Source organism: Chaetodon auriga, chromosome 7 (assembly GCF_051107435.1).
Source record: "Chaetodon auriga isolate fChaAug3 chromosome 7, fChaAug3.hap1, whole genome shotgun sequence".
Lineage (NCBI taxonomy): Eukaryota > Metazoa > Chordata > Actinopteri > Chaetodontiformes > Chaetodontidae > Chaetodon > Chaetodon auriga.
Window position 1 is genome coordinate 22,941,605 of NC_135080.1, and position 13,596 is coordinate 22,955,200.

The following is a 13,596-nucleotide window of genomic DNA, read 5'->3' on the forward strand; positions in this document are numbered from 1 at the left end:
GAGAGGTCTGTTCTCCCTCTCTTTCAAAACAAAGACGGTGGCAGAGGCCCTCTTTCTCTTTCATAACCTCTCTGAAACAGTCCACCCATGCCCACTTGATCGCTGTCCACTTCTCCCTCTATCCGTCTTTCTCTGCCTATACATCCGTCCATCTCTCTTTACAAACTCTGCACCTTCCCTCCGTCTGTCAGCTGAAGGAGAAAACAGGGGTTTGGAGGAAGAGGGGGAAGAAAAATTTAAAGTGAGTGAAAGAGAAAGAGAAGGGCAAGAGAGCAAGAGGGAGAGTGTGCAGGAGTGCAGGAGAAAATGGAGGGAGAAGAAGGGAAACAGCCGGAGGAATGGGGGAATGGCAGGGACAGATAGAGGGGGTGGTGGTGGAGGACTGCAGGGTTGTGTTGGTAGAGAGCTGGGGTATTGATTCAGGGCCTTTTGACATGCTAATTTGCTTGCTGACTGCTTTAATCGCTCCCTCTTCCCATCGCGGGCTTCAAAGAGAGGATGCTTTTCAAAAAGATGAGAGAGGAGAGGAGAGGAGCAGAGAGGAGAGGAGCAGAGAGGAGAGGAGAGAGTAATGTTATCATCCTTTTAAACCCCTTTAGAAACTTCCACAGCTATATGCTCCTGATGCCAGCTGACAGCCATGTTAGTCGCACTATAACAACATCCATCTTAACAGATCCTGTAAGCTGTCCATACTCCACACTACCTGATAATAGTACACTATTAAATATAGAATTTGCACTGAGCTCCATAGTATACTTTGTAGAAGGTAGTCCATCCTCGCTGCCCATTGAAAACTTCACATCTCCAGTTTTTGTGAATTTGATTTTTTTGGGTTAAACTGATGGACCAAGTGTTACATTATGGTTTGGAAATGTTTTTAAACCAGTTGATTTACATCGTCACAAAGCTAGATATAAAGTCGTTTCATTTAGCGCTTTAAAAGTTGGCATGTTGGAGATACATGGTTTTAACAGGAGAGTGCCAGTTTATGAAATTCATTTATTTACTGTACTGTAACTGGCAAGCACCAACGGATGGCACAGATTTGATATTATTTTACGTATCTTCTCCAAGATGGAGAAGATACTTAAAAAATAAGATGTCTGGAACTGTCTCACACATTCTCCACACATTTTTTTTTTTCCCAGGCCTGTAGCTCCATCATGTTGTGCATTGTGCTGCAAAACAACAGTGTCCATCAATAGCAAAATCTAAAACTGGGGCTGGGACACAACAGGAGTTTTATTCCCATTCTGTAAAACAAAAGCCAATTTATTTAATCATAATTCACAATGTCAATCAGCCTATTTCAAGGATTAAAATGACATTGTCATTTAACACCAGTTAAAAACCAGTGCAATGAGCTCATGTTTTCTTACTGTCAAAATACACGATGCAAAGAGTGTTCTTCTTTGCATCGTGTTATTTGCTGGAGCCCCCTGCCACAAACCACACAGTGTCGTATTAGCTTTACACAGCATGTGCAAGCATTTTAGTGGGCAGTTTAGAAGAAGTTTTCATTGTATTAATAGTTTCATATCTAGTCGTGAAAAGTTTTCCACAAAACAGTTGAGGCTGGAATAATTGTCCTTATTTCTACTGAAGTTTGACGTGCCTCTGGCACTGTCCTGAAATCAGTGTCAGTTCCTTGAAATTATGCATAATAAAGTTCATTGCTGCAGAGAATTCTTAAAACTAACTTGATCTCATCAGAAAAAAATGAGCTTTCAAAACTCATTGGGAAGATGAATGACTTAAAAATATTCGTGGTAGCGTATTCCTACACATTTGGACAGAGCTGGCGCTGTGGGAGCGCTACGGCCATCAGCCCTGGGTCATGCTCAATCACCGATGACTTCCTGGCCTGAACAGGGCACCGCGAGGAGAAAGAGAGAGGGGTGATGAGTGTCGAGAACTGCAAAGGGAACAAACACTGAGGCAGGACGGCAGCCCAAGCAGGAAAAACATTTCAGCACCTCAGCTAATGACGGTTGAATTACCACTCCCACCACCACCACCACCCACCCACCTCCCTCCTCCACACAGTCAGGGGGGCATTTGTGTGTGTTGAGGGGGCTTTCTCGTCATTTGAGGAGTTAAAAGAAGAGTGGAATATTTTTAAAAGATGCTTTAAGCAATTATTTCAGCCGGAATGGAAAGGGTGGTGGAAGATTTCTCATGAGACATTTTGTCCTCTCTTTCTGTATCTGTTGTTCTTTCCAGCTCTCCGTTGGTAATAGATTCCGCGTCTCTATTCAGCAGCACAAAATGAGCCTCTCTGGCGGCAGGGAGAGTGATGAGTACATTCACCTCCATTCTGCTCTGCTCAGCTTTGAGTGTGTGTCTGTGTGCTAACACAGACTAAAGCTTGTGTATGTGTGTGTGTGTGTATCTGCTACATATTTATGAATGTGTACTTGAGTCTATTACTTAACATGCCCTTTTTTACACGTGTGTGTAAAGCTGGCTTTTTTGTTAGTTTGTACGAGTATGCATGCATGGCTGTACATGTTTTCCCTACGTGTGTCTGGATTCTTATTATTCAGGCTTGGGAGCACACGCACACACTTGTGCACGTGTCTGTGTGTGCGCATCTGCGTGTGTGTTTGTGGCAACAGTGACGAGTGATGATGTTCTGTGTGCCTCCCTCCCAACAGTGAAGGTAATCTCATTATTCAGCCCGCTTCCTGCTGCTGCCACCAGAGACAGGCTGACGAACACTAACCACCTTGATGGCCGGAGCAGAGAGAAGGAGAAAAAAAAGACAGGAGGAGAAAAGAGACTGAATGGGTGAAAATTGCTCACAGGAAAAAATGCACAGAGATAAAAGGAGAAAGAGATATATGAAAAGAGAGAAAAAAGCTCATGAGGAGCCATTAAAGCAACAGGAAACTTAAAAAGAGAGAGAAAAAACAAGCAAGCAAGCAACCAAGCCACCAAGAAGAAGATGCAAATACTTAATTTGAGTATATGCAGAAGAGAGGAAGAAGGAGGAGGTAAATAATGGAGGGAGAGGAAGAGCAAGGGACTGTGTCTGTGTATTTAAAGGCATCGGGGACCAGCGGGCTAAATAGAATTACGTGGTGAATTTAGAATGATGCTCCCAAGCGCATATTTAACACTGTCAACAGAGGGAGAGAGAGAATGGAAGACCCAGATAGACACACTCACACAATGAGTGGAGCACAGGAGAGAAACTTCATCCCTAAAACCTCTTAATCCAGTATGAATGAGAGTTTCCAGCTCAGCAAAGACTGCTGGGAATAGAGAAGGTGGAGGGGGGTCTCAGGTGAGAAAATGCCCCGATCACACGCTGACATCACAATCGGGCCCTAAGCCATTATTCACACACACACACACACACACACACAGAGGTGCAAACAGGTTTTAAGGAAATGCACGATAAGATAATAGATACTGAAAGTGATTCTCAGGGTTGCCTTAATGCCTTTATCTGAAAGGAGAGATACATTTTTGTGTTTTGTATTAAATAAATAAGAGCAGAACAAAGTGTGTGTGTGTGTGTGTGCGTGTGTGTGTGCATGCTTGTGTGCATGCGTGTGCGTGTGTGTGTGTGTGTGTGTGTGTGTGTGTGTGTGCGTGTGTGTGTGTGTGGGTGTGTTTGCGTGTGTGTGCTGATGATTGCGGGGTGCCAGTTAACAGCGCAGCCATGAACTAGGATTCCGCAGTATCTGCCACCTTCACTCCTCAACCAAACTATGTCTTCATTAAACACATGCAAACACATGCCAATGACTACAACTTCAGGGCAAACACACACACACACACACACACACACACACACAACTTGCTGATTTTCCTGAAAACACAATCATTGTCCTGCAGAGGCAAAACTGCTGCCACAGCATATGTTGTTCAAATGTTTCTCTCACTTGACAACAGAAAAAAAGAAACAAACAAAAAAACAGAGCAATTATCATTTCCCCACGACATACGCAGCTCTCACTAATCTGTCCCTCCCACCCCTCCAACAGTAGGAACCCCCTCACCAGATGAGGAGCGAGGGGACACCCCTGACCCCCACCCTTCCCCAACAGAGTGTGTGTGTGTGTGTGTGTGGGGGGGGGGGGGGTTAACAGGGAAAGGGATCCCAAATGCAAACAGACAGAGTCCCCTCTTCTTAGATCAGGGGGCCCCTTGGCCTTCAGTGCCCTGGGTTGCCCCTCTTGCCTTGGCCCTGGGTGTACACCCTGGCCACCCTTGGCCCACCTCGAGGACAGACATGCATACACACACCCCCACCACAGCTGTCAAAACCCTGACGTCTTAATCAATCCTGGATCCACAACCCTGTCAGACGCAACAGTAAGATAGATGCAAGAGGGGATGACCCCTGACCTCTGCCAGGGGTGGAGAATAAAACCTTTACGAGCCCCATCAGCCCCCCTTCTACCCCCCCCCCCCAAACTTCACCAGCCTTAGCCGCCTCCACTGCTGCCCCCAACAATGATGGAGGAGAGCCCATTCATCCTAGGCTGGGAACCAGGGGCCAAGGTGGCCTTGTAACCCTGCACGAACACAAGACAAGCACAGACACACAAGTATGCAAACACACACTTACACGCACACAAAACTGGGCTTGTGTGCACCATGGACAACTTTCAAAAAGAAAGGTTTGAGACCAAATCAAGCCACAAAGTATGAGTACATGAAGAGATGCTCTCACACACTTAGCTAAACATTTTTAATATATCAGGAAAAAGCTATTAACACGCACCCACAATTCTCTCTTGAAAGCCACTCTCCCTCCCCCAAAACTAGCTCCTGCTGAAGTCTCTTGATCAACACACTCACAGAGAGGAGCCCCTCTCCCATACAGCCTGTCACATGGGGGAATATTAACCAGCTCATCAGTGCATTTGAAGACTGACATTGGCCGGCACTTCTTAACCCTTCGGTCACTGGAGCTGACCCACACTGACACCTCAGGCAGCCATGCAAACCCAAAGCACGTTATCCAGTTTCCAATTGAAAGTGAAATGTTAAAAAACTTTTTTAACAGTTGAATTGATGCTGAGAGTGAATGGAGTGGATGTATTGGCAGTGAAAAGTTAAACAAACTAAAACACATGCGGTGGTATGTGAGCTAAATGGATATACTGGCATAAAAAGCAATACTGCCAGCTCAGAGGCTGGCAGACACTATGAGACTGCATTAGTCATATAAAACCAAGGTTTCCAAATCCTTTGTTGCCTTCTTTGGAGAGTAACAGCTATTTATCTCAACTGAAATTAAAGAGGAGCGATAAGGAGGCTGTTTCAATGTTGCAGGGAAATGAAAGTTATGATACACAGTGTGAGATCAGGGTTCTCATTCTGATTTGAAATAAGAGAGGTTATTATCGTAAATGGCATGATAGAAAGCCAATCCAGGGGAGATTTACCTAAAGTCTGTAACTAACTACTTTCTGGTCTCCTTCCCTCACCCCTCCATCTCTCTGTGCTTCTTTGAAGCCAACCCTGGCGACAGAAATCTGGCCAGAGCCATCTGAACCCAGCGACAGGGGAGACGGGCAGCATTCCAACCGAGTTCTTACAGCTCAGATGATACTTTTTTGGACAAATACACACACAAATACACACACAAACCCATCTGTGACTACTTGTGCCCCTTTGCCTCCCCACCCCCAAGCAGCCAGTGTTACCCCTAAATCACCAGACCTGCTTGTCATGCAATTAGTCCTCCAAGATAAAGGCTCCCTCGTAAATTAGGAGAGGTGTAGTGGTCTGTCCCCCTGTTAATCACCCGTGCCCAGCCTCTGACCCCTCACTGCTGTGGCTCACTGGTTTTTGTGTGCGATGGTGGTGGGTGGCTGGTGGGGTATACCAATAAACCATTGTGGCAGAATTGGCATCCGCTTGTCTGGCCAGCTTACAACTGCGCCTCAGCTTGGCAAAATGCTGGATGTGATCCACAAAGCAGCTGCAGAATACTACTAGATGCTATCCACACTGCACTGCTGCTTACCAGAAACTATTTTCTACATGTTAAATGAGGGTAAAGTTTATCAAAAATGCCATTCATCATAAGAGCCAAAGTTTCAAATGTCTTGAAGCAAAAAATCGGAAAGGTCTATTGACGTGTTTTTTCCGACATGTATTCCTGGGCAACGTTCTGATTTCACCAACATGCTGAAGGCTCTATAACGCTCCTGATTTTAAAAACGTGGAAGAAGGCGCTGTGCACTGACCTTAAAACCTCATCAAACAGCCTGGTATAGGATCACAGCGAGCTGAGACTAGAATAATCATCCACCGAGGGCTATTCCCCCCTACCAAATAGCACTATTTCAACCCCATCTCCCAGCTGTGTATTTTCACTCTTCTCATACCTGCTTGGAATGATAAACTCTTTCTCTCTCCTTCCCTTGCACTAAAGCTGTCTATCTCTTTCTCCCAGCTTCGGGCACCATTGGGAATAAGAGAAAGAACAGGTGGGGGTGAAAGACACAGCAGTAGTGCAAACCAGTCGGAGCTTTACCCTCCTCTCCCAGTGTCACAGATTCTCCTAGGATGCATCCCATTGCACAACACCCCTCAGTGGGTCCACTAATTACTCCATTTACAATAATCATTGCTTCTATCACCCAACCAGACACTGGAAAGACGGCTGTTGAGAGTGGGAGAACGAAGAGACAGAAATATCCAACAGAGTGTGAGGTGGGTAAATCGAGGGAGGGAAAGACAAAGAGAAGGAAACGTGGGGGATAAAGACAAAGGAACAGAGCGAGAGGATGGGGAGAAATTAAAGAGGCAGGATACTGTAGGGCTGGCAGGGTTTGGGAAAGAGTGATTCATAAATAGAGAAAGAGTCATCCCCAAGAAACACAAGACAAATGTCAGTTCTTTACCTTGACATTCTGCATTGCGCTCCTCGTATCCAGGGTTACACAGGCAATTCCCAATGGGCACCAGCCACTCTCCATCGGCCCCGCAGTACATCTTGGGAACCTCCTTCTCTTCTGAATTATCCACGCATGAGCCACGAACCTCCACAAGTGAGGAGGTATCGGCTCCAGTGATGGTATCAGGAAACTGGGCCAAGTTACGCACCGCTAAAGGACATTTCTTGTAGAAGACCCTCACAGACACAAGCGCAATGCATGCTCCAACATCCTGGAAGGCCAAATAGAACCCCTTCCGGGTCAAGGCGCCCACATCCCGGACCTCTGTGTTCAGCTTCATGATGCGATCGCCGATGTCCACCTGAGTGAAGCTCTCATCTGCAGCAATGGTATCGATCTTGCCAAACTGGTTCTCACGGATGTAGCGCTCCTTATCATTGTTGGACTCATAGTAGTAAAGATTGAAGGTTTCCTTGCAGGTTCCCATGACCCCGGGGAGGCTGTTGCAGTCTCGGAGGGTGAACTTGATCTCAATATAGACACGCTGGGCACCGCCTCGGGGAATCCAGTCAGTGCGGAGCCAGTTGTTCTGGTTTGGCTCCATGACATTGCACACCTGGTACGTCCGGATGGGAATGTTCTTTTCATCCATAATACTCACTTCCTCCCACTGGGGAAAGGACACAATATTAAAGATGTTACAAGAATATTCCAAAGTTGCCATCTGCAAATGAATTGCCTATGTTTCATTCTAAACCATAGTTTTAAGAATGTTCAGAACAGTAGGAAATGCTATAACATTGTCATGGCAGACTTGTTAAAGGTTAAGAACATCAGACAAATATCAAAACTAAATGCTCTCCTACTTAAAATGACCTATGAAAGTATCACACATGACTGGGAGCCTATGCCAAGAATGAGAGATACTGTGCAAAAAGGCATGCGAGAAAGATTAGTCAATATTTGAGTCTCAGCAGAGCAATTAATTGATGCCTAAACTTAATGCATATTTTATGAATGGCACCTAATAGACTTGTTAGGTCCTAATATAGAATCATAAAGATATTAATATTCATGGATGCTCCGCAACTGTGAGAAAGGAAATTTGTAATTAGTTCTATGCTTCAGTAAAGCCTGCAGTTCAATTACTTAGGGAATGGTATACAAAATCCTCTTCACATACATACACACACACACACACACACACACACACACACACACACACACACACACACAGTGGTGTTTCCCTCACATTTGCGGACATTACATAGACTTAGTTTAATTTCCTGGAGACTTACCCTAACCCAAACCTAACCTTAACCCAAAATGTAATGTTTTACATTACGGGGACATTTTGTCTCCCTGTGCAAGGCAAGTCCCCACAATGTGACTGTGTAAACAGATTTATGTCCTCACAACGTGAGTAATACACATCGCACGCACACACACACACACACACACACACACACACACACAGACCTGTATGGTGAAAGAATAAAAACACAGGATTATGTGAATGCAAAAACTAAAGGTCTGAATCAATGCTAATGAGCTAATGTGTGCCTGCTTTACATCAGCAAACATGATGGGGTATGGGGGAAAGAGGCACACATGTTCACCGCTGTTGTTAGTATGAACTCACAGGAGAGAGCGGGAGACGCTGACGTGGGGCTGCATGGATTACGTTATCCAGCGCGGCCTGGCTTATTTTTGCCGGGAGGGAATGTTTGTTTTACTTTTGATAAAGTTCCCCTCTCCACAGATCACCGTTGAGCAAATACAAGCATGTCTTGAGAGGCTCAAAGCGGTGTGTTCCCCTACGTTTTTCACCGCCTGTTTTAAATAGAGTCTTTGACTAAGCTGGGCTGCAAACAAGAGCAGACAGGCCTTTGGCTGCCGTAGCTTCAAACATTTAGAAAACTGCGCAAAAAAACTTATAATGGGACAGTGGAAGATATGGTTTACGCTGACAGATTTGATTTGACGCCTTATCATAAACAATCTGGTCTAAAGCCTTATATCCCTGGAGGAGGGTGGGATAATGCTAAACATAGCTGTGGCTGTATGATTTGAGAAAATGTCTATCATTCCCTGCTGTTCCATTCCACTCTGATCTGTTCCTTCAGCCCCCCTTTTGTTGTGGAAATCAAGCGGTGCTGAGATAAGGCCGCACCTTTCCCCGATAGCAGGAAAGAAGGAGAATAAGGCCAATTGGTTGTAATGAGAGGGTGAATGCAGGCTTGCTGGGGCTGCCAGGACCCTGTCAATCACTTGTTTGTGATAAAATGGTTGAGGGGAGGACCCGAGCGCAGCACCGGGCAAGTTCATTGAGAAAAGCTGATGGGCAGAGTCTGCAACAGCTGCATGAGGTGAAATTCTGCTCCCTTGGGTTCATATTCATTAGCTGACATGATTGTTGCTAATTGGGATTCATTCTAATAAAACAGTGAATAAATCGCCTGTGCTCATCATCACTTTCCGTCAGTGGAACAAATGCAGGGGTGACTTCTGACTGACAAAGCACTGTTATTTGTTTAATGTGAACAATTACTAATTTAGGTCATCACTGACTTTCAAAGATGTGGCATTTAAATACAATTTTAGCCCTTTCAATATGATCAGACTGAGACGTGGTTCAGGCATGGTATGTGCCTTCTGTTTCCCTAACCCTCTAATGCCCATGGCACACCGTAGGCCCAACTGCAGCCGCCATTCTTCCTCTTATCAGAGCCACTGTAGATATCCCAATTAGACTGAGGGATCACGCATTCAGTCGACCCTATTCCCTGTTGTTTTATAGCAAGATCCAGTAGTCTCGCGGCAAGAGCTGAACCCCACTGCACTTTTCCCTTTATTCATCCATTCCAGAGGACCCTCCCTCTGCTGCCAAGTTCCTCTCTCTCCCTCTCTTCGACTCAATGGTGGAAAGGGATATAAAGTTTCTCCACAAAGACCGATTCAATCCACCATCTATTCAGGAAACCTGACGCCCGCTGCAGTATCGGCCCCTGCATCTGACCATTACAGAGTGGTTAGAGAGAAGGGAAGCGAGGAGAAAGGGGAGCAGGGGCTTGGGGTGAGAAGGGGGGTGCCTATAGACCGATGGTTCTCAAAGTGGATTCCAGAGACCCCATGGGGCCCTGGAGGGAGATCCAGAGGGTCTCTGTGCACAAAATAATGGCAAATTGAAATTTACCGATATTTTAGCGTAAGATACTGGAAGTGATGCCTTGAGCCTAACCCTGAGCTTAATACCCCTACAGTGCAGACAGCTGCACAATAAATCATCAACAAAGATATTCCCATAAAGGGCTCACCGGGACAGAATCTTATCAAAGAGCGCTGTGTATCTATTTGGCGGACCACTCCACTGCTCCTGCCAATAATGGATATTATCTCTCCATTTTTGCTCAATAGGGGACCATGCGTCCTAACAAGGGGACACTTCTTTGCAGTAGGCTACTTACCCCTCCTTCTGTCGGGTTGGCGACCCATCCCAGCTCCCCCTGTACAGATCTGGAGTCCAATAACGTGACTGGAAAACGAGAATGGGAGAAGTGAGCATGTAGTCTTAGTCCGTCCATACAGCTTCAGCACTGGCATGTAATAATCCACTTCAGCCTAACAGATTTAGTGAGAAAATTGGTTCCTTTTTTTCTTTTCAAAAGAGGCTCACTAAATAGACATAAGTGTTAAAGCGATTTATCAAATAGAAAAATATCCTCGTGATTGATGTCAGAACAAATAGAGAATAAAACTGCTAGGCCAAGGGTCTTAGAAATGATCAACGTGTAAATGTTTTGTTCTGCGGAGCCCCTTTCCATGCTCTGCGTGTCGGTGAGATTGATTTTCGTTAAGAACAAGACTTTCTGCAAATGACAAATGTATTTCCCCAGTGTCTTTAAAGTAATTGTTTTTGCTCAGCATCGGCTTTGAGCGTGTTTGATGTGATCGGAATCAATTAGGGAGCCGTCTGCGTAAACTTGGTCGCTGAAGAACAAAACGCATTTAAAATGGCCCAACAGAGGGACAGGCTGTTTCCTCGAGAAAAAGTAAAACATGGTGTCCGTGGAGCATTAATTAAAAAATACGCTCGATTGAGTTAAAAGAGGAGATCATCTGTTTTGGGGGTTGTTTTGAATTCGGTGTGACTATAAATCATCTACTCAGTATGAATTAATAAATAACCCCGTTATGTAAGTTCACACTATAAATTATTAGGCAATACACAGACTGATCCTTTTTAAATCTGAAACATTTGTTTCAGAAACATTTGTTTCAGATTTAAATCTATAATGAGACCGTGATGCATCGTTGTGGACGAGTGTCAAACAGAAACATAATGCTGCAGAAGGCAGATTCTATGCATCCAAAGGGGTTATTCTATATAAAATAAAGCACTTCATTTATTAATGATTGCACTAGAAAGCAGGCTTGAATCTGTATTGGGCCTAACATTTTGAAACTGGATCCAGTGCGCCCCGGGACCCCGAGCAGGCAACTCTGCGAAACCTCCCGAGCTCTGGATCTGCGCAGGACAAGCCATGTTCACTGTAAACATCCTTCACTTTAGTGTTTGTTCGCTTTTCAGTAAATGTATCGGCTAGAGCATAACCCAATACCCTTTATTTTTGATAACTGGGGACCATTCGGTGCGTAATTCCACTTTCCGAATTAGTTTTCCAATCCTTCTCACAATCACCTTCCACCAAACACACTGTGACAGCCGGAGCGATCACTGTGAACAATTCTGATAAATAAGGAGCTGCATGTGTGCCCGATTTCTCTCCCACTGACTCTTAAATGTACTTCATTTCTCTTCTACATGCATGTCATGTTTAGGTAGATGCAACGCAGCGTTAAACTAATTTCTGAGCTGAGATCAGCTTGACCTTCTCTCCTAAAAGAGCGATCAGCACGTATCGGGGCTACAAGTATTCCTGATCCCAGGCTTTCGGCAGCTGGCACGATCCAAGCCCGAGCCCAGACCAAAACAGCCGCTGCGTATTTGGACAGCCACTTCTCATTCCAGTTTCGTTCACATGAAACCCACCGAAAGTCGCCGCGTAAAGGTGACCGTCGGTGTTTTCCACCGTTAAACTCACGGCGGCTCCACGCACCCGCAACTAGGGGCCACGAAGTGCGGCTCCGCAGCGCAAGCACACGCGGAGCGGGGATGAAGTCACAAGTCCGCGGCACTTCTTTTCTCCCGACAACCTTACCTTCATTTGGGGGGTATATCCGTGCCGACGAAACAAATGTAGAAGTCCCGACAACAAGAAAGGTGGCCGTGAACAAAATCCCTGCCATGAGTGCCATTTGTGTCGTTCCGTTTTTCTCTCCTCTTTTTCTTTCGTTGCTCTTGTCCTAGGTCCTGCTCTCTCTCTCTCTCTCTCTCTCCCTCTCTCTCTCTCGCTCTCTCTCTCTCCCTCTCTCTCTCCCAGTGGAATATGGATTTGAAGCGGACAGGGGGAGAGAGACGCAACGAGCGCCCCGGAGCCAGGAGGCGGGTCTACTCTGTGCGCTCTGACGCGGACCCCGTCAATCCATATAGGAAACGTAGTGGAGGGGGGGCAAAATAATCATTAACTACCCCCCAACCCCCGCCGCACATCCCAAACAACTCAGCCTCTCATTAACCAGTAGACGCTACAGCCAGAGACGCGATGAGTTGGTGGTTGTGTGAGGTGGGATTGCTCACGATGTTTGCCATGCAAGTACAGAGGCGGTGTAAACCTCTCCATGACTCTGAGGCTCCGACTGACATTACACAAATAAACTGCGCGGGGAAATATCCTGTTTGTCAGCAGTGAAAATAAACTGAAAGTGAGAGCGTGTGTGCGCAGATTCATGCAGAGCGCAGAGTTTGTGGAGGAAATAAAGTCTGCTTCAGTCACTGCCTCCTCTACTTTAAATGGAAAATAGAAAGCGCTCCTCAACTCTATATTTCTATGCGTAAATGCAATGCGTCAGTTTTTGTCCTCGGTGCTCCTCAGCAGCCACACTGTGCTGATCCTGCATGTAGTCTGGCTCCAGTCAAGCGCAGCGCTGTCCAAGGTGAGCCGCATCAGACCAAGGTCGCCACCTAGCGGAGATATTGACGCCTGTTCTGCCTCCAAAATTGGATTAAATAACAAGCATGAGCATGACCTCCCTAACATTACATGGTATTGCACTTTGTGAAATTGACAATGCCCGTTTTGTGATCGGTGCTGAGCTTGTATTGGATTATTGTCACTTGCTGTTATTCTAATATTATCAGGGCTTTAAGGGTATTTAAAAAGGAATGTGCACAGATTCAACAGTACAGGTTATGGAGCAGACCTGGTGCTGTGGAGCTGCAAATGTGAATGATGTGCAGGAGCTGATGTTACTAATGCAGTTTTTATTCAAACAAAGGCTGCATTGTTAATTTTTTGGAAAAGCCAGCTGTGTCCAGGTTTGGGGTTTTGCCCAGGGTGCTTTTGCTCTTTTGTGTCCTCCTACACAGGTCTTCTATTGCTCCCTTGAGATGTGCCCATTGCAGTGCAGACAGGCAACCTTTCAATGATCTGCAGAGGAGATTGTCACCATGTGGGCAGGTTAGGGCGTTCTGCATCACCACACACTGCAGCCAGCGACGACAGATAGGTCTCCACAACCACAACCAGCACCTTTATCATATTGTGTCTCCTTCAGAGTGGAATGTGGCCTTTCACGGATTACAGAGACAGTGATTCAGCTAGAA

General features: G+C 45.7%; 1 protein-coding gene across 2 annotated transcripts in view; it reads right to left on the reverse strand.

Annotated features, from left to right (window-relative positions):
* epha4l (eph receptor A4, like) overlaps window positions 1-12,522 on the reverse strand; it is a 55,480-nt gene extending 42,958 nt beyond the window's left edge. The window contains exons 1-3 of one of the 2 annotated variants that reach the window (XM_076735870.1): window positions 12,092-12,522; window positions 10,337-10,404; window positions 6,876-7,539 (exon numbers count right to left, since the gene is read on the reverse strand). In XM_076735870.1, the coding sequence (XP_076591985.1) occupies window positions 6,876-7,539; window positions 10,337-10,404; window positions 12,092-12,188 (829 nt within the window). In that variant the 5' untranslated portion in view covers window positions 12,189-12,522. The remainder of the gene's footprint in view (window positions 1-6,875; window positions 7,540-10,336; window positions 10,405-12,091) is intronic. The other variant, XM_076735869.1, reaches the window with a different exon arrangement.
* Between the last annotated feature and the right edge of the window lie 1,074 nt (window positions 12,523-13,596).